This window comes from Bacillus rossius, chromosome 16 (assembly GCF_032445375.1).
Source record: "Bacillus rossius redtenbacheri isolate Brsri chromosome 16, Brsri_v3, whole genome shotgun sequence".
Taxonomy (NCBI): Eukaryota; Metazoa; Arthropoda; class Insecta; order Phasmatodea; family Bacillidae; genus Bacillus; species Bacillus rossius.
This window is the reverse complement of record NC_086343.1, coordinates 35,424,004-35,447,989: the sequence shown is the minus strand read 5'-3', so window position 1 is coordinate 35,447,989 and position 23,986 is coordinate 35,424,004. Positions and strand designations below refer to the sequence as shown.

Below are 23,986 nucleotides of genomic sequence, written 5' to 3'. Positions count from 1 at the left end.
TAATAAAAGCACATCATGTGCTTAAATTTCAAATATTGCTTAATAATCATTTATTCATGCAATGATAAATGACTTTTATTTAAACTTACTAATTTCTAAAATGTTTAAAAGGACGCATAAAATATCATAAACATCCAATTTTTCATCCAGCAATCATTACAACTGAATATTTAAATTTCTAGAAAAATTTTAATTGAAAATGTAATTATTATTCCGTTTGTTCAAAAAAAACTTTGACAGGGTGACAGAATTGAAAGAGTTCACTGGTTTATGTGTCAAAGTTTTTTGATAAATAATTTAAAAGCCCATATCTTCAATATAAACTTTCGGAGTTTAGTTCTAAAATAGTTAGAGACGAACATTTTATAATGTAAATAAATCACACTTAATATTTTTGATTTTTTTTTCACATGAACAAAATTATTAAGAAAAAAATTATTTTATTGATGGTAAACGTTGTGTCACAAAAGGTTCTTAGAGCCGCACACATGACGACGCAGACCCAATGATATTTACAAACGTACCGACCATAGGAACCGTACGAGAATTTTCATGGAATGATTACAGTTAAAATATAGATCTGAAATCATGATCGCCATACATAGTTTAAAACCCTTTTAAAAAGAACATTTTTGAAAATAGGAACAATAATGATCAAACGAGACCTGCAAATTCGCGGTTTCGATGGCCTTAATGATAGACTGCACATACCCCTGTACACTCGAGCAAATAACGCAAGTTCATTGGCTGCCGACTTGTAAGTCTGTGATTCAATCCTTCTTTGGTTGAGGGTTTATAACTGGTTGAGATTCGTCCAAATCAACAGTAAGCCAATAGCAAAATTATCTAAGAGGTATATGTGTTTGAATTCTAGCCTATCACCGAATGAATTCGCTAATTTTGCAGGTCTCTAGTAATCAATTATATACGTCACCCAACTGTAAAAAAAGGATGAAAATGAGTTTAGTAGGTAATCAGGAGGTAATTTTTTAAACAAAAAATTTGCTATCAATAATATTTTGATACATTACAGAAACAAATAAGAGGAAGCATACATGTGGTCAAATATTATAACACAGTATAATGTACTGTCATTTTTGTAGTGCAGCATCCGAAGAAATTGCCTTCAACCTATAAAATTCAAATAAAATACAATAACTCAATATATCATGCGAAGTGGAGCCTCAAAGTTGAAGTTCAGCTACGTTTCGGTTCATTATGGATCATGTGATATGAAATTTCGCAATTTTCTCTCACTGAGTTCCCGTTATAAACGCTTCGACCAACATAGATATAAACGGCGCTCCTAAGCTGCGCAAGGAAAATGGTTCGATTCCATCGTTGAAGGGCTTAGGTATTTTAAAATAAAACTAGGAAACTTTTGAGTTATGGCGGTCGGTACCTGCATTGTAGAGGTGATAAAATCTCTCATCGCTTTGGTTGTACAAGTTTTAATGCATTTGTTTTTTTTTTTAATTGCTAGTGAATTGTAATAAATATTGCAGCTAATAACTAGTTCATGTTCAACATATTTAACAATGCCTTGAAGTGGTATTAGTAAAATTAACATCTTATTTTTAAAATGCTGTTTGAAATTCGTAAGCCATCGATGGTCTCGTGTGTAGAATAAAATAATCCGTCTTTATATCATCATCAGTCAATGGCTTCATTACGGTTATATATTAAGGCCTGTTAACTTCATATCCTTGTCCAATTAGTGACCTGTTCTCTTAGTGAAGTTCTTGATGATTTGCGAAATAACTGCCAAACTCGTCGACACACCCGGACTTAATATGTGTTAAATGGGAGTTTGATGTATAGTAGAATATTATTCGTAATTTTTAAACTTTTTAAAAAGTCCGCTACATATTATGATTTTTCATTTATTTAAGAGTTATTGTATGTGTTAAGTGCCTAATGACTTGTAATTTGTCCACATTGTCGGTTAAAATGTTAATGAGGATGCTGAACCCCTTAATAATAACGTATTTATCCCATATGAAAATATGTATTAGGTGTCAGGTGTGTGTGTGTGCGTATGGTATTTTTTTTAGAATATTCTTGAATTTTACATTTTGATCTTCATGAAAGGTTAATTCATTGGAACTTGACTATTATCCTTCAGTAAACTTATTTTATAAGATGTAAAATAAGCACTCGAATGTGAATATTGGGTCTTTAGGTTATGGATGTAAACAAAATAAACTTCTGCTTACTTGCAACTATTATTACGAGATCATGTTGCCATCGTCTGTTCAAATTGTTTGTAAATCTCATAATTTTTATATCTAAAATTTTTCTGAAACAATTCTTGGTAAGATTAGTCATTGCTGCAGGGAGTTGAAATAAACAACGGTAGAATTAAAATATATATAATTTCCATATAATTTACACTATAAAATTCATTCTAATTTATTGTTAAACTTGAAGTAGTATCTACAATTTATATTTGAATAAATTTTTTTATATGACCTATCATGACTGCAAGGGGTGGAATAAACATTTCTACTGTATGGAACATGGGAATATGGCCACACACATCCTTCGAATTTACTCTATAATAATGTCGCCCAAAAGCGTTTTGTACGAACAATGTTCGTGCACAAAGGTTTACACGAGTGACGTCTACCCTGGCACTGAAAGCGCGTGCGAAATCCTGTAGTGTTCACAAGAGGGTAGGGGAGGTACAACGTTAATTTTCACAGTTACGATTTAACGAGCGTAGCGGGCCTCCTCAGAAAAGTGCTTCTTAATTCCAGGGGTCCCACCGGCCCCAATGCCCTCCCCCCCCCCCTCGCCATCTTGGATTCCCATGCCCATGACTGAAAGAATTCTCTTAATTTACGTACCTCTGAAGGATTGGTTGAATTGTCAGATCACTCGCTTCCACCAAGACAATGTGGGTTCAATAGCCGGCTGAGTCAACCCTGCGGTGGACCGCAAGTAGAAAATGTTGTGTATTTTGCTTTCAGCCGATAGGATTCGTCGGAATGTTCCCATTTCTACATCACCCTCCCTCCGCATTGTGATAGCTTTACCAATTATTACATTCTTCATCTCTCAACGATGTCGACTGGAATCTAAACCCTTATTCGTCAAGACATTTTTATTTATTTTGTTGTTACATCTGGTTGTGAAATTATATTGTTTTTACGTCTCTTCGTTACAAGAAAAATACTAACCAGGAAATATTATCCCGTGCACTAGGCTCAATACGTTGTTCTTGTGGCAAATGAGTAGGGACCGGAAAAATTCGCGGGTTCAATGACCTGTAGGATGAACTCCATTGTTCTACGTACAGACGGTCAAATGTCACCGACTCATTGGCTGCTGTCTTGTGAGACGTCCCAACGTAGAAGCCTGTGATTCGATACAGCTTTGGTTGAGTGTTTCTCATTGGCTCAGAGTGATCGAGGTGAGTTGTGAGCCAATAGCAGAGACAGCCCTGAGGTACAACTATTTTAATTTTAGCCTATTGCGAAATGAATTTGCGAATTTTTTCGGTCTCTATAAATGAGGGAGAGAAGTTAAATTGTAATATTGAAGAGCGAATACACACTACTTTTATAACTGTTTGTAAAAAATTGCTGAGGTCGTTCTAACATCGTGACCATCCACAAAGTACTTCAAACGACTTTCGTATCATTAATCAACACACAAAATATATGAAAACCATGCATCTACCGGCTGTTTAGAAACAAACTTAATGGAAGTACATTTTGCATCGTAAAGTAAAAAAAAATTAAATTAATACTAGTCATTGCATATTTTGAAGACAATAGAAAAAAATTGAAAGTTTTCCCTAAATAAAAACGGAACTGGCTTAAAGTGGCTCAGTGATAGCACAATGTTCTCGGAATGCAGATGATCTTAGTTCTAGTCACGGATTTAGTTTTTAAAATGTATTTTTATCAGAGTGTAAGTGGCTAAAATTCGTGTTTTCAGATGATTTATAGGTCTGAAAACTCAGAAAAGGTTCTTGAAAATACTCAAGGCCATTCCATGGCACCTTTACCTTCATTTATACGCCATATAATGTTATGGTCACCACTCTAATTTTAAAGTTGTCCTATGCACGACGAGAAGTCTGCGCGTCAATCCACAGCCCTGCGCTTAAAGGCGATACCGCACTAGGAACACCATCGAAGTGCCCACTTAATATCCCGTCTTATTCACAAAAATATATCCAAGACAAAGCAGGCCCCTCAAATGTCATTGGTTCATACTTTTGCGTGTGTGTCTTTAATGGCCTCGCTGTAAACGACGCGATAAGGTTAGTAAAAAAAATCCATTTCGGCACAGCCTACAGGCGTAGGTAGATTTAGAAGTAGGCCCTACCGCTTTTTCGGGAAATATTTTGTAAAATTCTATAAACTTCTGGAAAATTTTAAGAACTTGATGTACATAACATATTGATGTTCTCCAAAATTACAGAATGATCTATTATTTGCTATTTTTCCATTTACCGAAAATATTACTAATATTTTTAACATACTGTATCCAGCATTGAATAGTTTAGAACGCATAACTCATAGCTTAGAACAAATTTCATTTTATATGCCAACTAAGGTAATAATATAATTTTTTTGACCTTCAGCCATTTTTTTATCACTTCCAGTAATAACGTGGTTGTATAAAAATTTGCTTTGCACCAAGTTTGATGATAATATTAAGGCAGTTTAAAATAAATTCGAATAAATATGATAAAAAGTTATTTTTTTTTAAATTTCAACCCCTGTTTTTACGGTAGAAATTCGTTTCATCAAAAAAAAATTTCAGTCAAAGTTTTAAATTAATTTTAGGATTCATACAATAAATCATAACGGATATGATACTATATCTATTTTTAAAAAGTGGTGATTTTTTTTTTACTTTCAAACCTTGTAATTTCCACCCCTTGCAGTAATTGTTGGGTAAATTAAAATTTATTTTAACAATAGTTTTAGTGAATAATTATACAGCTAAACAAAAATTAGATTGGATTTGATAGTGTACCGGATAAATAAGTTTTATTTATTTTCTCATTCCAGCGCCAGGTTTTTCAACCGCTTGCAATAATGGTTTGTACTACCAAAAAGTGTTTCTGACAAAAGTTTAAAAAAAATTATAAGATTTACGAAAATTTTGAACGTGTTATTTGAATGTGTTGTTGATAGTGTGCCTACTAAGTGATTATTCCACCCCTTGCAGTCATGGTAGTTCTTATAAAAAATTAATTCAGATAGAAATAGTAGATAATAATTCAAGTTTAACAATAAATTAGAATGAATTTTTTAGTGTACATGATACGTAAATGATATATTTTTTTAAATTCTACCCTTGTTTTTTTTTAACTCCCCGCAGCAATTGTTTGGGAAAAAAATTAGAGATAAAAATAATGAGATTTACAAACAATTTGAACATATTCGATTGCGTCCTTACTAAAGAATTAATAAATTATTTTTTAACTTCCAACCCTTGTTTTTTCCACCCCTTGCAGTTATGTTTGATTTGATAGTGTGCATATTAAGGGAGTTATAAAAGTTTTTGTCCTTCAATGTATGTTATTTTCCACCCCTTGCAGTAATGATTAGTCATATAAAAAATAAGTTAGGACGAAAACTGTACATAATATTTTTAAATTTTTATAATAAAAAGGAGGGATTTAATAGAGTAAAAGGTACAAATTTTATGATTTTTTTAATTTCCACCCCACTTTGGTAAACCCTTTGCAGCAATGATTTGTCTTATGAAAAATTGTTTCAGACAAATGTTTTAAATAAAAGTTATAAGATTTACTAGCAATTCGAACGGATTTGATAGTGTAGCTACTAAGGGAGTTAAAAAAAAAAATTAATTCAACCACTTATTTTATCAATCGTTTACAGCAATAGTTCGTCTAATCAAAAATCTTTTCAGACAAAAGTTTTAAATAAAAATTATAAAATTGAAACATAATTTTTACGAATTTTATGATGTGCCTACGAAGGGTGTCATAAATTATTTGGTCCTCCAACCCTTATTTTTTCAACCCCTAACAATTATGTTAGTTCGTATCATAAACCTATTCAGATAGAAGATTTTGGTTTTAGTTCCAAGAGTTATAATACGTTCAAATGGATCTCATATTTATCACAATATGGGAGTTTCATCAATTTTTTTGTTTTTCAAAAACCTTCCCTATTTGATAGGATATTGCCCACTAACGAACTTGGCCGAGGTTTTATGTATGATTTTGGAAGTGATTTGTGAAAAACTGCTAATGTTATCGCGTCCACAAAATTGTACTTTATATGCATATATATATATATATATATATATATATATATATAATTTTAATTGGCTATAGTTTTGGGGTCGTCCATGAAACAAAAATATTATATAAAAATTTTCCGAAAGTTGCACCATGTTAACGTATATATTTGGTGGTGTTTATTTGAAATCTACCTAAAAAAAAAGACATAAAATAAGTGAAGTAGATGGGTACTAAGTAAGCAGTTTATTTTTTTTCACTTGTGGACAAACAAATTATTCAAATAAAGTTTTTAGGGGAATACCGGAAACTAATACTTTGTGTTTGCGTAGTTTTCAACAGCTGTTAATGAAGAGCCTTTTCTCACCAATTCAGGCCTGGAGTTCCTCCGCGCAAGCCAGCGCGAACTTGTGTTCCAGAGCGTGGATAATTCATTCAAGCACTTGTCTTAATTGCGCGGTGTTTGGGCGGTGAAGAGGCGTGGTCTGCTGGGGGGAAAACCAGGCGCTGACGTTGCTAGTTCAACCTCTTCAGGAAGCAGCTGCGGTCTCGACATGCAAGGCTGGCTGCAGGGAGGAAGGCACTCCAGAGTGGAAGGTGCAGTCACCCGGGGAGGGTTGGGGAGGGGGTAACGTCCAGCACACGACCCGCTCGCTGACGATGGAAGAACCCACTGCTGTATCCGATCAAAATACAGTCAGTGTAACCCAACTTGGCTAAAATTGGGAAGTTCTCTATAGAAGATGCGAGCTATGCCCATTCACCAAATACAAAGGTAGAGTCTCAACGCCACGACGAAAAAGACACGCAAGGCCAGACACGCTCAGTAGCCAATGAAATACAAGGTCACCGTGACGTCAACACGCCAAAATATGCAACTGAAACAAGTAGATTCTCTTTCGAATTTCGTCGTGTAATGAATGCACACGACGAAAACGAAAACGGAAAATTTAAAAAACTAAACTTCAAAAATATTTACCTACTAGGTAAACCTTAATGGTGAAGAACGAAATTTCGTTTTACGTTTGGTACACTTTTACATTTGTATTATGTGAATTTAACTGTTTGTTAATTTTATTTTTTTATTTTTAACATAGCTAACAGCAGAATATTTTGCTGTCCCTTATCAAAATATATGTAGTTTCCTTCCTTGTACCTAAAATAAAATAAATCTCACTTTATGTAATAGACGACTTAATATTATATTGTTATGCACTTAAGCTGTCAACAGGAAATAACATATTCCTACAGGGACAACCCTGTTTTTGGCTCGTTATATATTACATATTATGGACTCATTTGGCTTGGACAGCCGTATTAGATCATCTGATAATATTTTTGTGGTGTTGAGACCCTACGCTATAAACTCTGTCGTGCTGGGGCGATGTACGTTGCCTAATCTGATTTTTTGTGACGAGCTAGGAGATCAGTAAGCGAATCAGGCAGTGCCAATCAACTAGGATTAAAATTTTCTCGCTAAGAAATCCACCAATAGGAAAACAACCCTGGGTTGAGTACACCGATGACTTCGAATTTTACTCTGAGACCAGGCAAACCCGCAAAATTTCCGGGTTTCGATCCTAGATGCGCAACATACACGGTAAACATGACCTTACTCTTCTGGTTCTGTAAGTCGACTGACAAGTCACAACTTGTTAAAACTTGACACTGGGTCAGGCTATCGGGCTTATTACTTCAAATGGATGTAGCGTCAGTTTTTGATGCTCTGCTATAAAAATTCATTCATTGTATTTTTAGCCACACCTCGTATATGTTTGTATATATGTTTTTGCATAAACGACCTAAATCAGGCTGCAAATACTTCCTACAAATAAACCATAACATTATTGAATTAATTCATCTTTAATTTTAGAAGTAGGTGTATTTTATTACCAAATTCCTTCATTCAATATGACAATATCACACGAAGATGTTTGCAAACTCTGTTGACAGGACGACAGTGGATCAGGAGTTCCCATAGTATTCCGCGTTACCTTTTTGGTATCACACAATCACTCCCCTTGTTAACTGACCTGTGTGAATAACTGAACTAGCAACGCAAGAGAATTTTATTTTACATCACCTTATAACTTCAGTTAGTTGATTTAAAAAACAAGTTAAAAGAGTACTAAACAATAACCTCGGCCGCCATCTTAGATTTCTTGACCCCTCACATTGTATTGTATTCCGTCATTTTTAATTATGATGTCACATCTACCATATTGTTATCTATAACTTTCCATCATCTTACATTCTGTCATCATAGCCACCATCTTGGATTCAGATATCATGGTAGTGATACTGGATGACGTTAACCTTGATTGACTACTATCGTGGATGACTATAACCCCGGCTGCCATATTAGGTTATGCCATATTGAATTATACCATTTTGTTCTCTAGAATTGTCCATTATCTTGGATTCTGTTGTCATAGCCGCCATCTTGGAATGTGACAGCAACGCGCCATTTTGGATTACTTTTGTATTTAACCTTGACCTTTGGCTTTGACATTATACCTGTAACCCTACTGTTAGATTGAATTCTGTCATTTTGGAATTCACCATTATCGATTAATATGTCACAGATGCAATATTTTTTTTCTACTCGAGGTCACCATTTTATGTATAAAATCACACCTGCCATCTTGTATTTTCTGCTAGAGGTAACATCTTAGGTGATGTAATGTTCTCCATATTTGTTTCTGACGTTGGTTCCTAAAATGCTGGAGCATTTCTGTGACACATGCACATAAGGTCTGCATTTGATTATCTACCAGTTCTATTATGACATTTATAGAAATGTACAATTTAATTTTTATATAAAATACATTCAAAGCGAGGTAATTCGAACTATTAAAGCTCGGCTTCCCTCTTGGATCATCTTAGAATCGAATGCCCCACTCCCGAACATTGCACCTTTCTTTATTGTAACATCGCCATCAAGTGCCCAACTGCCTAATGTGGCACTTTGTTATGGATGCATCGGATTCGAGTGCTCCTTTCTTGATGTTGCACTTTTCGTTATGGTGATACCTCCTTTGAGTGCTGCATTCCTTAATGTTTCACTCGTCTTTACGAAATTAACCATAACCTTAATAATGAATTTGATCTTAACATTAACAGTTAACTTCATCTGAACCTATGACCTTGAACTTGACCTTCAACCTTTACCACGAATGACATCTGGCTTCCGCCATCTTGGATTCTGGCAAGATGATTTTGAAATTTGGATTTCACCATCTTGGATTTTGCCATCTTATATTTCACCCATTCGGAATCCCATATTTTTGATAATTATATAATGTCCATTATATATCACCCACCATAATTATTTTCTGCTGGAGGTCGCCATCTTGGATTCTGATGTCACAGCGACCATATTTGTTTTTGGAGTAAGTTGCCATCTTTGATTCTGTTTTTTTAGTGTGTGCTAGCATCGTTCAATTACAAGCACGAAGATTGATGTTTCATATCCTACTAGTGTTTTATTACCTTAAAAACATATTAAATTCTTTTTTTTAACTAAATACATTGAAAGCATAGTGATTCAAATCAATATAGCTCAGACATCTGGTATGGAAAACATACACCTTGTACTTCATGGCTATCGATTCATATACTAGACTTAGAATTACATAATGTGTATAGAAAAATAACACATATTTTAAATTGTAATTTTTTTTAATATAAAGTAATAAAACAGCACCTTTCCGAGGCCAAGCTACCATATATCCACTGGAAGTGCTAGTGCCACGTATTATTGAAGTCGCCTACTAGAGTGCGCTGCTGATATCTTTGTTTTCAATGCTTGCTACTAAGAGTACTAGTGTCTTGTATTGTACAGATCATCCGCTAGAGCGTGTTGTGGACATTTTGTTATAATGTATACCCGCTAGAGTGCAGTAGTGCCAAGCACCATATCCACAGCTGTCTTAGCATCCACCATTTTGTCGGCCATTTGTGCTGCCATATTGAAAATCAGTCATTATTATGTTATAAATTCTAAACAAATTATATAAATCATCAAAAATATAATCAGTAATATATATATATATATATATTGATTCGATCGACTCCTGTTCTCGGTTGGATCCTTCGTTGAAGTGAAAATACGTAATTTTTGCTTAAAAATACTTTTTTAATTAAATAATAATATATATCCCCAAAGCAGCTTAACTTCATTAGCTACGAGCTGCCAGCAAGCCGTTGGTTCCATATTGGCAGTATTACGGAATGTATGAAATTATTAACCTAAAAATATGGAACAACAAAACTAAAAACATTAAAAAAAAGTATATATTAACATATTTGATCATTCAATTTTTTCCTGACTTTGGTTCGATCCTTTGTCTGTGCTTAGAGCAATTAAAGCTAAAATCGTTATTTAAATTATTTGTCGCATTACTTTCCGTCGAGTTTAACTATCATTCTCACTACGAAAAATTATACAACTATCCGGCTAAATAAATATGTTTCATATTATCACTATGTCTACAATGACGGCCGAATTCGATGCAGTTTATGATTACTAGAGTGCCAACTACAAGCCTACAGGCCAGATGTCTCCGAATTAAGAGGCCTTCAGCGTCGATACTTTAAATGCCTTTCAAACAATTCCAGTATGTCGGGCGTATAGGCCAAGCGTATTCCGAACCAAAAGCTCTTCTTTTTCGATACTTTGTCACGCCTTTCAAAACTTCTCCATTAAAAAAGTGGAATTCCCAATACTGCACATTCTCACCTTTTAGTTTTTTTTTATTCTCTCGTTGCCGGAATCATCGGTGGTGGTTGTCACCAAAGCGTCAAGCACATTAAGTGGAGGTCGTTGTATTCATGGCCGCCCCAGCACGACTCAGTTTACAATCGTGGGGCATGGGTTCAAGAGGTCTCTAGCCCGCTGTTTAGCTCCGAATAGTCCATTATCCTAAGTTTCTGTTCACCACTTGGAAAGCATGTTCATGGAATACGTGTCTGTTTTAAAGTTTAAGCACTCTGGCTACCAAAACATTGGAATTATAATGTCTACTCCACTCAAGTTGTTTGTTTAGTGGCTTGAATGTAACTAGCTATCAATAATCGTAAAAAAGTAATTTTTAAGTCAGATCTCAGCACTTTTTTATAACCAAAATAAACTTTTTTTAACAGCCACATTTGAAAGATGGTTTCGAGTGGTTTTAATTTTAAGTAGAATAGTTAATTTCTTACCTCCATGTTGCATTACCGTGCCAATTAAAATACTTTAACCACGTTTCCCCTTTTTTCGGTAATTTTTAATTTTAATTTTCAATGGACGGAGTTTTCACTAAACAATATTTTTTTCAGAAATGTATTTATGATTAATAAATAATTTAAACCCCAGAGGAAACAATCACATCGCATGTTTTGTGTATACTGTCACGAGATTACGAACCTATTTTTTTTGTTATATTCTTAGGTTAGTTTTGTTTAGATAAGCCTCGTAATAGTTGTAATGAACTGGAATGACGAACAGTTTCTGAGTGGTTGGTTGAAAGTGACGTGGAGGGGGTCGTTAACACAACGCCGAAATACCATAACGCCGAATGCCAAATTGACCACAACTTCGACAGCTAGAAAACTGCTGTGTACCACAACGCCGAAATAACAACTGAATGAATTTGTGTGTGTTTCTTAAATGTACCTTAACGCCGAAATACCACAATCAAACCTAACCTTACCTAACATAACCTAACCTAGCGTAATATAACCTAACCTAAATTAACCTAGCCTATCCTAGCCAAGCCTAACCTAACCTAGCCTAACCTAATATAGTCTAACCTAACCTAGTCTAACCTTACCTAGTCTAACTTAACCTAGCCTAACCTAACCTAGCCAAACCTAACCTAGTCTAACCTTACCTAGTCTAACCTAACCTAGTCTAACCTTACCTAGTCTAACCTAACATTGTCTAACCTAACCTAGTCTAACCTAACCTAGTCTAACCTAACCTAACCTTTTTGGCAGTCCTGCAATGACATTTTTCAGCGTTAGTGTATTTCGGCGTTGTGGTAATTCGGCGTTGTGGTACACAGCAGTTTTATAGCTGTCGGTGTTGTGGTCAATTTGGCATTTCGGCGTTGTGGTATTTCGGCGTTGTGGTGCGCCCCCACGTGGAGGTAGATGGCGTGAGAGCGTGTCCCCGGGGTCTGCAGTTTGGGCGGGGCGAGGCCCCTGAGTGGAGGGGGGAAGAGGGGTGGCCACCGGACCGTGACCGCGCGCGGGCGCCTGTGCCGCGAGTATATAGGCGTGCGGCGCGCCTGGCCCCACCAGGCATCGCGGCGACATGGCTGGAGCGACAGTACACACCCCTGCACGCGCGGTGAGCTTCCTAGCTGCTTGCAGCCTGCACCTAGTGACCACTCCCGACTTACAATCATCCTTTATATGGGCTTTAGACTCAACTCTGTTATACTGATTACGGTTCGATATCATAGCAAATATGATTACGAGAAGATAAAAAAAAGATGATGTAGCTTGGCTTCTGGGTTGTAGCCGTGTCCTTGACGAATAATTCATCGACGTTTCGGTCGAAATTGCAGGTACCATCATCAGTTAACAGGTAACTGCTCCCTGATGATGGCGACTGCAATGTCGACCGAAACGTCGGTGAATTATTCGCCAAGGACACGGCTACAACCCAGAAGCCAAGCTACTTCAGATAATGGCCGTGAAAGCCTGCGGTTATTATTATAAAAAATATGTTATTTAGCGAGTATTATATACAACATATTAATGATCAGCATAAATTAGAAAGAAAATGGGGCAAGTTTGCAGCTGTACTCGGGGTTTAATATTTATATATTTAAAAAAAAAAAATTCAGACTTAATTGTTGCTAATGTCCATCTTAAATAATATAGTTTTTGTTTACAGTGAGAGAATTATAAAAATTGTTTTAGTAGTTTTCAAGTTTTCTGTCTGCGAACAAAATCCACGCTCTCTCTATAAAATTATATTAAATAAACAATTTTTTCATGAAGGAATCACATTAAAACTTTAAGAAAATAAAACTTTAAATATATTATTAAATTAATATTTTACAGCAGAAATTCATAAAATATTTATTTACCATAACCATAGTTTTAATATTCCTCTTATTAACTAAATTAATTTTTAACTTTTTTGAAGCTACAAGAGTCGGATGTGCGTAAATAAGACAAGGGGTACATATTTATTTTGGTTGTCGTCTTTTATTAAAATTAATTTACCAATAAACAGATAAATTTTACAGGGAAAAGTATTTCTTGGGGTCAATTTTTATATATTTGTGTCGTTACAATAATTTATAAATTATACTGTTATGTATAAAGCTATATGGTCAAACAATAATTTTTATTAATAAAATATTACCATAACCTAGCAAGCCTTTAGCGATTAACATTAGTATTTACGAATGTTACATCTAGTTATTATCATCCTTAAAATACTTTTTATGGTGTTAATATTTAACTAAATATATTGTTTGCAAAATAAAAATAACTTTTAAAAATAAAGTTTAAATTCAAGCGATTCAATATTTCAAAGAGTACATTAAAATTTTTTTTGTTTATTGACTTTCAATTCGTTATTTTTTTTTAAATAATTGTTTTCTGATGCTCACTAAGGCAATTAATAATCAAAATCATTGCAATGTTTAAAGAAAATTGGTAAGAAGTAAGTTAATTGGAGTGCGCAGACGTTGACGTGTTAATACTTAAGAGTCAAAATCATCACGACTCCCCTCCCCCTTTTCCTAACCAGAAAGCAAAACAATGTATGTTTATAATTAAGTTACGCTAATCCATTGCAGTTATGTTGCTGCCATACTTGCTTAGAATTACTCACTACATGAGTCTTCCTAGCAAGTTCATTTCAAACAGTTAAACACTCTTTTAGAATATAAGTAGAGACCAGAAAAATTCGCGGGTACAATGACCTTCAGGATAGACTCCATTATCCTCTACACACTCGGGCAAATGCCAACTGTTCATTGGCTGTTGACTTGTAAGTCGTCTCGACTGGGTGGCCTGTGATTCGACACTTCTATGAGTGAGGGTCTCTAATTGGCCCTCAGTCCTCCATATTAACAGTGAACCAATTACAGAACCAGCACTAAGGTAGGGGAGATCGGGGCAAGTTAACGATGTTAAGCTTTGAAATGGCCTTTAACAGATAAATAAGCATTTATTATATCTAATTTGGTACCAATACGAAGTATATACTATTTTCTACCTAAAAATGTAACAAGGTTGTATTAATGTGTGTAGTTCTGAAGTTATTGACAAGAAACCAATTAGTTAGCACATTCGTCATCTTGCACCAGGAGTGGGGTAAGTTGACGAACCTATTGGGGTAAGATGACGAAACAAAAAATATATATATTTATAGACAAAGTACACAATAGTTTTATAGATATCCTACACTAAACAACATGCAGGCTGTAAAGAAGATATATTGTAACATATTTGAACGACTTTGATACAATTCCTTGCCACATAGTAACGAAAAACTGCAAGTTTTTGCTTTGAATAATGTCATTAACAATAGTCAAACACATAATTGGAACAGTTTTCGTGCCACCACTCAGAACATGTGGGACATTGAATACAGTCTTTATTTGGAGGCTCCACGTAAACTTCTTCACGTGCAGGGCAAGAAACACTATTTTGGCTTGATGGTTTTGATACAGAATGATCAGAGCTTCGTTTTTCAGTTTTCTTATTTTTTCTTTCATTTTTCTTCTCTTCTTTCTGCTTCTTCTATCTCTTTGTAACAACATGTTCTTAATTGGTGAGCTTGTTATTACTGAAGCTGATCCTGTACTTCTTTTCCTTGTCGCGGTTGTCTTGTGGTCACTGGCAATGGTTTTAAATCATAAAACGATGCCTTTTTACTAAATGAACTTGCATTGGCCTTCCCAGAAGAAGGCCCTGCTTCATCGATAAGATCACTATTTTTTCTGGCTGGGCTAATGAATCAGCTCCTGAAGCATTAGGCATATAATTTAGCCACACATCGTTTGATGCATGGTCAGATGAAATTGGCATTGAAGTGGACATTTTTTCTTCACTTCCGGGAAGTTATCTTAGGGTTGTAAGGCTCTATCTCAGTAGCCTAAAACCCGTTGATGGCATTACCTCAAGTTGCTTCTTTTGAATAAGCTGCAGCAAAGAGATTATCCCACATTACGATCAGTTATTTGTTGTCCGGGATGTGATACCAAATAATTGTCACAGGTTTGTGAGTAGAATGTCTTCAAAGGGTCAAATAAACGAAACATCAATGACTGCAACCTATGCGAAGTATGTGGTGGCAATCCGACCATCACAATACCATTATCACGACAAAAATTCACAGCAGTAGTCCTCTCTACGTCACTCCAGTTTCTTTCCGTTCTCCGCTTATAATGCCTGGGCATCTACAAAAAAAATCAAACAAAATCGTTACGACTATTAACACAGGAAATATTTATAATATTATATTATTTATTATTATTTTGCTTTTACATAAATGTTCTTCATATATGTACATCATTGGTTTAAATAACACATTTAATACAAAATAATGCTCACATTATCATTACCTATGGCAAGTTGACGATTGCAGGGGCAAGATTACGAATTCGTCATCTTGCCCCCGTCAACTTGCCCCAGCAGCCCTTTTTTTGCTTTACCAAAACTACCAACAACATTAAAAAAATTTCTTCAACAATCTGTACATTAAAATACTCCCAAAAGTCAGCGTTTCATTTTACATATACAAACATTTTATACAAATGGACTCTTTTCTTGTAATAGCTTAACATACGTACCTACAATATTACAACAAAGGCTCACGAAACAGTTAGCCTCTCAAAGCTGCCACATTCAAACTGACTGGAGAATTCCGCTGCACCTGCCTAGTAGGTGCAGATGGTGACACTCAAGGTCACAGGTGCGCCAACCTTCTATCTGTGTTTCTGGATTAGTTACATACGATTCGTCATCTTACCCCGGTCTCCCCTATAATTATTTGAATTTTAGCATAACACGAAATGAACCCGCGAATTTTTAAGGTCTCTACATATAAGATTTTATGCAGCTAAAACCATAAATTATTATCTACAACTTTCGTCAGAAATAATTTTTATACGACGAACTATTGCTGCAAGGGGTGGAAAATGACAGGGGTTGAAGAACAAAGAAATTAATAACTCCCTTAGTAATTCCAATATTAAATCCGTTAAACTTTTTTGTAGACCCTATAAATATTATCTAAAACTTTTGTCTGAAACAATTTTTGATAGAACTTGCCATTCCGGCGAAGTTTGGATAAAAAGTGGTTAAAATACAAAAATAAATTCATAACTACCTAAGTATTCACACAATCAAATCCGTTCAAATTGTTTGTAAATCTTATAATTATTGTTATGAAAAACGTTTATCTTAAATTAATTTTGATAAGATGAGCCATTTCTGCAGGGGGTTGAAAAAATCTGGGGTAGATTAAAAATAATTGTATAATTTCCGTACCATGTACACTATCAAAATCGTTCTAATTTCTTGCAAAACAATGAATTATGTTTTACAACTTTCATCTGAAATAATTTCTATACGACCACTGTTACATCAAGGGAGGTAAAAACAGGGGTTGAATGACAAAAAAAGTCATAACTCCGTTAGCAGACACACTGTCAAATCCGTTTAGACTGATTGAAAACCCTACAAATATTTCATAAAACATTTGTCTGAAATAATTTCTGATAAAACCAGCCACTGCAAATGGTGGATAAAAAGGGGTTAAAATACGAAAATAGATTCGTTACTTCCTAATAAGCACACTATCAAATCCGTCCAAATGTTTTGTAAATCTTATAATTTTGATCTTAACGGTTTGTCTGAACCAATTTTTGGTGAAACGAATTATAACCGTAAAAACAGAGGTTGAAATAAAAAAAAATCCTAAGTTTCTAATGAATAAACGCGTTCGAATTTATTTCAAACCATTTAATATTTATCTTAAACTTTGGTGTAAAGCAAATATTTTTTCGACCACGTTATTAGTGCAACAGATGAAAAATAGTTTTTGAAAGTGAAAAAAAAAAATATTATTACCTTAGTTGACATAATATATAATTCGATACTAACTGCAGCGATTTAAAAACGTTCATAATATTTTCGCTACATGGAAAATGAAACAAATGCTTAATCCACCATTTTGTAATATTGAAGAACATAAATATGTCATTACATTATCTTCTTACAATGTTCCAGAGTTTTATAGAAGTTTCCAAAATATTTCCAGAAGAAATAGCTACTTCGAAATCTACCTACGACTGTAGGCTGTGCCGAAAAGATTTTTTTTTATAATGTAGTGTCTATGAATAGGAAACGTATATCTTTCTACTTAAATTTCTTTCGTATTGTAGTGTTTAAAATGATCTATTATTTAAAGCAGAACATAATATCGATTCAACTATAAATGTTAACCGAAATTGATTTGGTGTCGAAACCTGTAAGTTAAGTTGGATTATGCTTCCAAAAACTAAAAATACTGACGAAGAAGGGAATTAAGTTATTACAATAAGTAGTTTTATCTATGAGGATTGTGCCTTAACCAGTATAAGTTCTATCCATTTCTCTAACGAGTGCGTCAAAGGGTTTTCGAAATTTCCAAAATTTCTAACGACTTGTTAAAATACTGTTTTTTATTCTCTTAACTTAATTAGGTAAACATCATTCTAGAACATTTGCTAATTATTTATTTCTTATGTAGACAAACTCACGGTTTTACAATAGGCATTTCATTAGAAATGCTATGTGAAAATTACCTAGATAAAAAAATTTGTTTACGTGTGTCGTTTGGACTCATAAACCAGTTACCAATAACAATAATAAATAAAATAGAAAAAAATAATTTAATAACTTAATAATTTAATTCCTATTTTATCAAAAACTTTGTGTGATATTTTTTGGTAACCTTTGTTAATTAAACTTGGAAAAAAACGAGATTTTAAATTCAATTTATGCAGCTAGAAAAAAAATTAAAGCACCTAAATTTTCTTGAATGCTTAAATTATAACAATGCTGTTACAAGAAAAAATTATTTAATCTTTTTTTTAATAACCAAACGTAGTTAAAGAAACTCTTCCGAAAGTGAATAAAACAGCTGTAAATTCCTCATCGGTTGGTAGCACATTTATAGGATTTGAAAGTTATGTAAAAACCCGATAAATTAAATCATAGATAATCGTTTGAAAATTGTTCAAAGAAAGCCTACAAATTAAAAAAAATGATATTAGATTCATATATTGAGTAGTGAATCTTACAATATTCTGAAGAATAAAATTTTTACATTTATTTCAATGTTTTTAGTTTATCTAGAAAAAAAGACAATACAAATTTGTTTTAAGTTTGATGGAGTTTATTTTCGTTGACAAGTTCTTAGTCTTAAAAAACTGCATCATCATCTTCATTCTGATGATGATCATGAGTGTGTCATTAATGGTCTGCAGTAACTTGCGAAGGAGGTCGGTTCATGACATTAAGTTGGTTCTTTTATTCTGTCAGTGGCATTCGTAACATCATCCACCATAGTTATGATATAAACTCGGCTCATTTCCATAGCCCTGGCGGTGCAGGTATCATAACTTTACAAAAAATCTGAGAAGACCACACGTTAAACCAGATACATACCTCCATTCAAACATATTAAGACAGGATCTCAGAATTCAAGACTTTATTTAATTATAGGTCCCATTTCAGAATTAACTCTGAGGTTCCCTTTCCAGCAATGAAAACTTTTGTCCCTTAATTTTTATTAAAATACAGCTTAAGTATTATCATTGACTCATTAATTGAAAAATTAATTGTTTTTTATGAGATGTGCCATATTTTCGATTGTTTCTGCAAACCAAAGCTGGCCATATTTAGTGAATTTGGATGAATAAATATTGTGTCAGTTTTCAGGTAATTTGTAGTTTATAACGTATGGAATTTAAATCTGTATTTATTTTTCCCCATTACTTTAAACTTTTCTCCCGAAACACAAGCAATAGTTTTCGAAAAAAAATTATTGTTTGCTTGATGCATTTGTGTAAACAAAAACAAGTCCTATATCAGAATTCGTGTAATTTTTATTTGACAATCCGTTATACTGAAGAAACTTATAAAGTATTCAGGTGTTTCGCATGTGTTGTTGTTTCCCCCAGATGACTGACAGGTGCCGGCATCTCGGTGAGTCCAGGTGCATCTGACGAGGCAGATTTTTTCCCCCTAACCTAACTAAAAACTAAATGTGTTTGGGAGGGGTCCGGGAAAGGGAAAGATTCTAAGTGAGTCTCAGCCTATACGCTCTAAGCCATGCAGGAGAGGTAGCATGCATCATGTGCTAGGACAGGGATTGGCCAGCCATGGCAACAATTGGCGCCATGACTAACTCCAACTCCCCTCACTGGCTATTCTAGGGCTCAGGTAACACCTGCATAGACATGCAGGCAGGGTCTGCGCCGTGCTCCTGCGCAGGTGGCTCGCGTGCTCGCGCTGCTGGCGGCCCGGGGCCTCCTCGCAGCTGCAGGCCCGGCGCACGTGTTCGACATCGGCACGCCGCAGCTGTTCGGCATGGGGTTCGGCACGCAGGGCTCCAAGGCCCAGCAGGGAGTCTACGGCCAGCAGAGCAGGCTCGGCCAGCAAGGGGCCTTCGGCCAGCAAGGCCTGCACGGACAGCAGGGACCGCACGGCCAGCAGGGGTCCTACTTGCAGCAGGGCTTCGCGGGACAGCAAGGGCCTCTGGGCCAGCAAGGGCCTCTCGGACAGCAAGGCCTGCACGGACAGCAGGGACCACACGGCCAGCAGGGACTTCAAGGCCAACAGGGCCCGGCAGGACAGCAAGGTCTCCTAGGACAACAAGGGTTGTACGGTCAGCAGAGTGCGATACAGCAGCAAGGTCTTGCTGGGCAGCAAGGGCCTTTGGGGCAGCAAAGTTTTCCCGGACAGCAGGGGCTTTTTGGACAACAAGGTCTCGCCGGACAGCAAGGACATTTAGGCCAACAAGGATTCCCCGGGCAACAAGGTCTTGCAGGACAACAAGGAGCTTTGGGCCAACAAGGTTTTCTCGGGCAACAAGGGCTTCTTGGACAGCAAGGTTTCCCCGGACAGCAAGGTTTCCCCGGACAGCAAGGCCTTCATGGACAACAAGGTATTGGAGGACAACAAGGGCCGCTCGGACAACAAGGTTTCCCAGGACAGCAAAGTATTATTGGACAACAAGGTGTGGCGGGACAACAAGGCCTTCAGGGCCAACAAGGACTCGCCGGACAGCAAGGATTTCATGGTCAGCAGGGCTTAGGTGGACAGCAAGGTCCTCTTGGACAGCAGGGACCAGCTGGACAACAGAGTCCTCTAGGACAGCAAAGTGTCTATGGGCAGCAAAGTGACATTATTATATGATAATTTTAGTGACAATTTTTTAATCAGTATTGGCCCTTCGAGTAAGACGTCAATTTTAATATATTGGGTTGTGTGTATTCAATGAACAAGATATGTAGCTACATGAGTGGTGGTGAAGATGTGTGCTGATGCTTAGTCGCGGGCTAGGTGTCTCTAGGTAATGCCATGGTTGTGGACGGCACGACATATCTGATTATATTATCATGGCGATGATATTCTACAATAGTTGGCCAATTCATTAGCAAAGTTGAACATTAAAACATATTTCTTACTGTTTAATACAGCTCATAAATACATTTCACAACTAAGGCAAGGCAATACTTCAATATCGAGAGAAACTAGTATCTATATAACAGTAATCGTTGTAATATTTTTAATATATTAAGAAATAAATTATTGTGTAAAGTTTTTTTAATAAGTAATATTTAAGCTTCATCTTAAACCACAATAGCAAATATGTACCCCTTGGTTATTTTAAACTTTCAAATAAAACTCAGTATACCACTCAAATTTTTGGGTTACTTTAAAATTTTGCCAGATGTTATAAATGTCAAAACATTTGTGGTGAGATAAAGTAGATTTCACATGTATGAAAAAATGTAAATTAGTGCAAGTTATTTCTTAGGGTTTCAAATGTTTTAATGAGATTAATTTTCTTTATGTTTTCAACAAAAGAGTGCATATAAAGTCATTAAACTTACTCAAAGTTTTAATATGCGATCATTGACTAGCGAGTTCTCAAAAGAGTTGTTGATATCTTTGAGAATCTGGTATTAAAATAAGGTTATATTTACTTGTGGTATTTAGCCTTAGCCTCATTCGAGAGTTTTTTAGTTCAATTTCTTTTCACTAAATTGGAAATAAAATATTTTCATACATTTTTAATGTCTTTAATACAACTAAGTACTGAGGCATTTCCTTCAAAATCTTTTCTCTTTGCTCTTAACAGAAAATTTTCCAATATTCCAAAGTGTTGCTGGGGTCAAGCACAAAAATAAAAGTTTAAGATTATATTTTTTAACTTAAATTCCAAACAATTATTATTTAGGTTTACTGAGAACGTTTTAGTAATTAAACATTAGAAGTTTCTACAATTCTGTGGTCATTCGGTAAATCATACGATTCATATGTGTGAAAGTTATAAAAGACTTCATAAGTGTTAACAAAATTTCAATTTACTGCAGTTTTCTTGAAAAGAATTATTTTAAAATTTTACCAGTAAAATAATAATTTATAAAGAAAAATAAAAAGGATTCTTGTAAATTTTCGTACTTGTATAATATTATACATAACGACAAATGCAACTTTTTTAGTAAGAATTGAATATCGTACTAATATGAAGTGAGGTTGAACTGTAAAAAATATATAGAATCACATATAAATAATCAGTTATTTTACATTTAACTCATGTAATTTTGAAAATACCTGTATAGTTGGTGTAATTTTGTACATATGTTTCTAAAAAAACCTAATGGTGCTACGGGCTTCGGCTAATATACACGAATGTACACCTGTTATTAAAACTAACATGTTTAATTACACATTTGTATGTAAAGATGCAATTACACTTCCAACAAGTGTAAAATTAATCATTGTCCAGATTTTTTCAATGCAGTATGCTTTAAGGCACACACGACTTCATTGTGAAATTGCAAAATATTTGTCAGAGTAAATAACGTAAATAACAACTTAAGTTTAACTGCAAATATATTTATATATATATATATTACAACCCATTTTGCAAAGATTCATTAGTGTGCACGACTTTAAACTAATAACCATAACATCTGGGGTTCGATACTCCTCTAAGTCAATCAGATTATAAGAAGTGTATACTTGAACATTTGAAGTGATAAAATAAACAAATTTTCTCTAAATAAAAAACTTTTCATTAACAGCTATAAGATGCGAAAAAAAATTGTTTCGAGGTATTCGTGGGGTAAGGGGATGTCAGGAGACAGCATGCTGTGTAGTTGAAGTCTCTTTTTAACCACACCATCGCCATATGGCTCCACCTAAAACATTAAATAAATGGTGTTAGATAACGTCGACGATGGTTTGTAAGCATCAATTAAAATCTTTGACATTAAAAACAGTCACTTTATTTTGTTTTTTAAAAAGAAGCTTAAAACTGTTTTTACAATGCATAAACTACACTTTAGCCAATGTTTTGGTGAATTAAATTATCTGGATACAAATAAAATACAAACAGTATAATCATGCAGACGTGGCCACCCCTTGAAAGTATTTAAAATTAACATGTTTATTGTTATTGTTAATTACCTTAACGAAGCATTAAATGAAACTTTTGGTTGCACTAAATATACAGTTGCATTCATATGTAAATCTATACATCAGAGAATAAAAATACACCAACAGCTACGACATGTTTAGTGCAGCATAACAATTGTACTTTTACATTTATGTTGTTATTTTTACTTGAGTAAAACAGTAGGCGTAAATTACATTAACATCAGTTGAGTCTCTACTGCCACATACATTTAGTGTAAAATTACACAATTTTTTACAGTGTTGCTAATAATGGCAAGAGGGCTGCTACGTTGCTAAGGTCGATGTGCTACTTCTCCTCTGCTAACGTCCCTACCTTCGACACAGTCCTTCGCAATTCCACTGGAAGACTCTGGCAGATAAGCTCACTGTCACATTCAGTTGGTGAATACAGTGTTATTGCAAATGAATCTACTCTCTTGTTGGCGATGATCACAGACGATTATGTTTTTATTGTATGTGTATACACGGCGTTTAGAAAGACAAATAAGCTCGTGCGGGTGTCAATTAGACAACAAGCAGAAGGAAACTGAACTGCTCTCACCTTTCCACAAAACATTAAACAATAGTTTAGTGCGTCAAAGAACGATGATTTAAATTATTACATTTCACATTACTGTTGCAAGAGTCTTTGTATTGCGAAAGGTCTTTAAACCAGTACGTATTAGTAGTATACGAATGTATGGCCGGGGATATGGCGCTGGCGCGTGGTGCCGGGTGCCGACCGCTATCTTGGATTTATGACGTCATGGTGGCTATCTTTGATGACCTTGACCTTGACCTAGTGGCCATCTTGGATCCGTCATCTAGGAACTGCCATCTTGAATCCGCCATCTTTAAATCGAGCGCCCCAGTCACTCTTGATAAAATTTCCGTAACGACCACCATATTGATTTTTTCTGTTTCGCTGGAGGCCGCCATCTTGGATATCGTCGACTTTGTTTCTGTTATTTGTTCCTAGAGAGTGCCAGCGTCACTGTTGATTTTATTCTGTTCCACTGGAGGACGCCATCTTGGATACCGCCGACTTTGTTTCTGCTGTTT

The 23,986-nt window shown here is 35.1% G+C and overlaps 1 protein-coding gene across 1 annotated transcript; it reads left to right on the top strand.

Annotated features, from left to right (window-relative positions):
• Positions 1-12,524: 12,524 nt before the first annotated feature.
• On the top strand, positions 12,525-22,592 carry LOC134540022 (collagen alpha-2(IX) chain-like). Its single transcript, XM_063382454.1, has 2 exons — positions 12,525-12,569; positions 19,730-22,592. Exons 1-2 carry the CDS (start codon positions 12,534-12,536, stop codon positions 20,651-20,653), a joined length of 960 nt encoding a protein of 319 aa, XP_063238524.1. The 5' UTR covers positions 12,525-12,533; the 3' UTR covers positions 20,654-22,592.
• Positions 22,593-23,986: the final 1,394 nt, after the last annotated feature.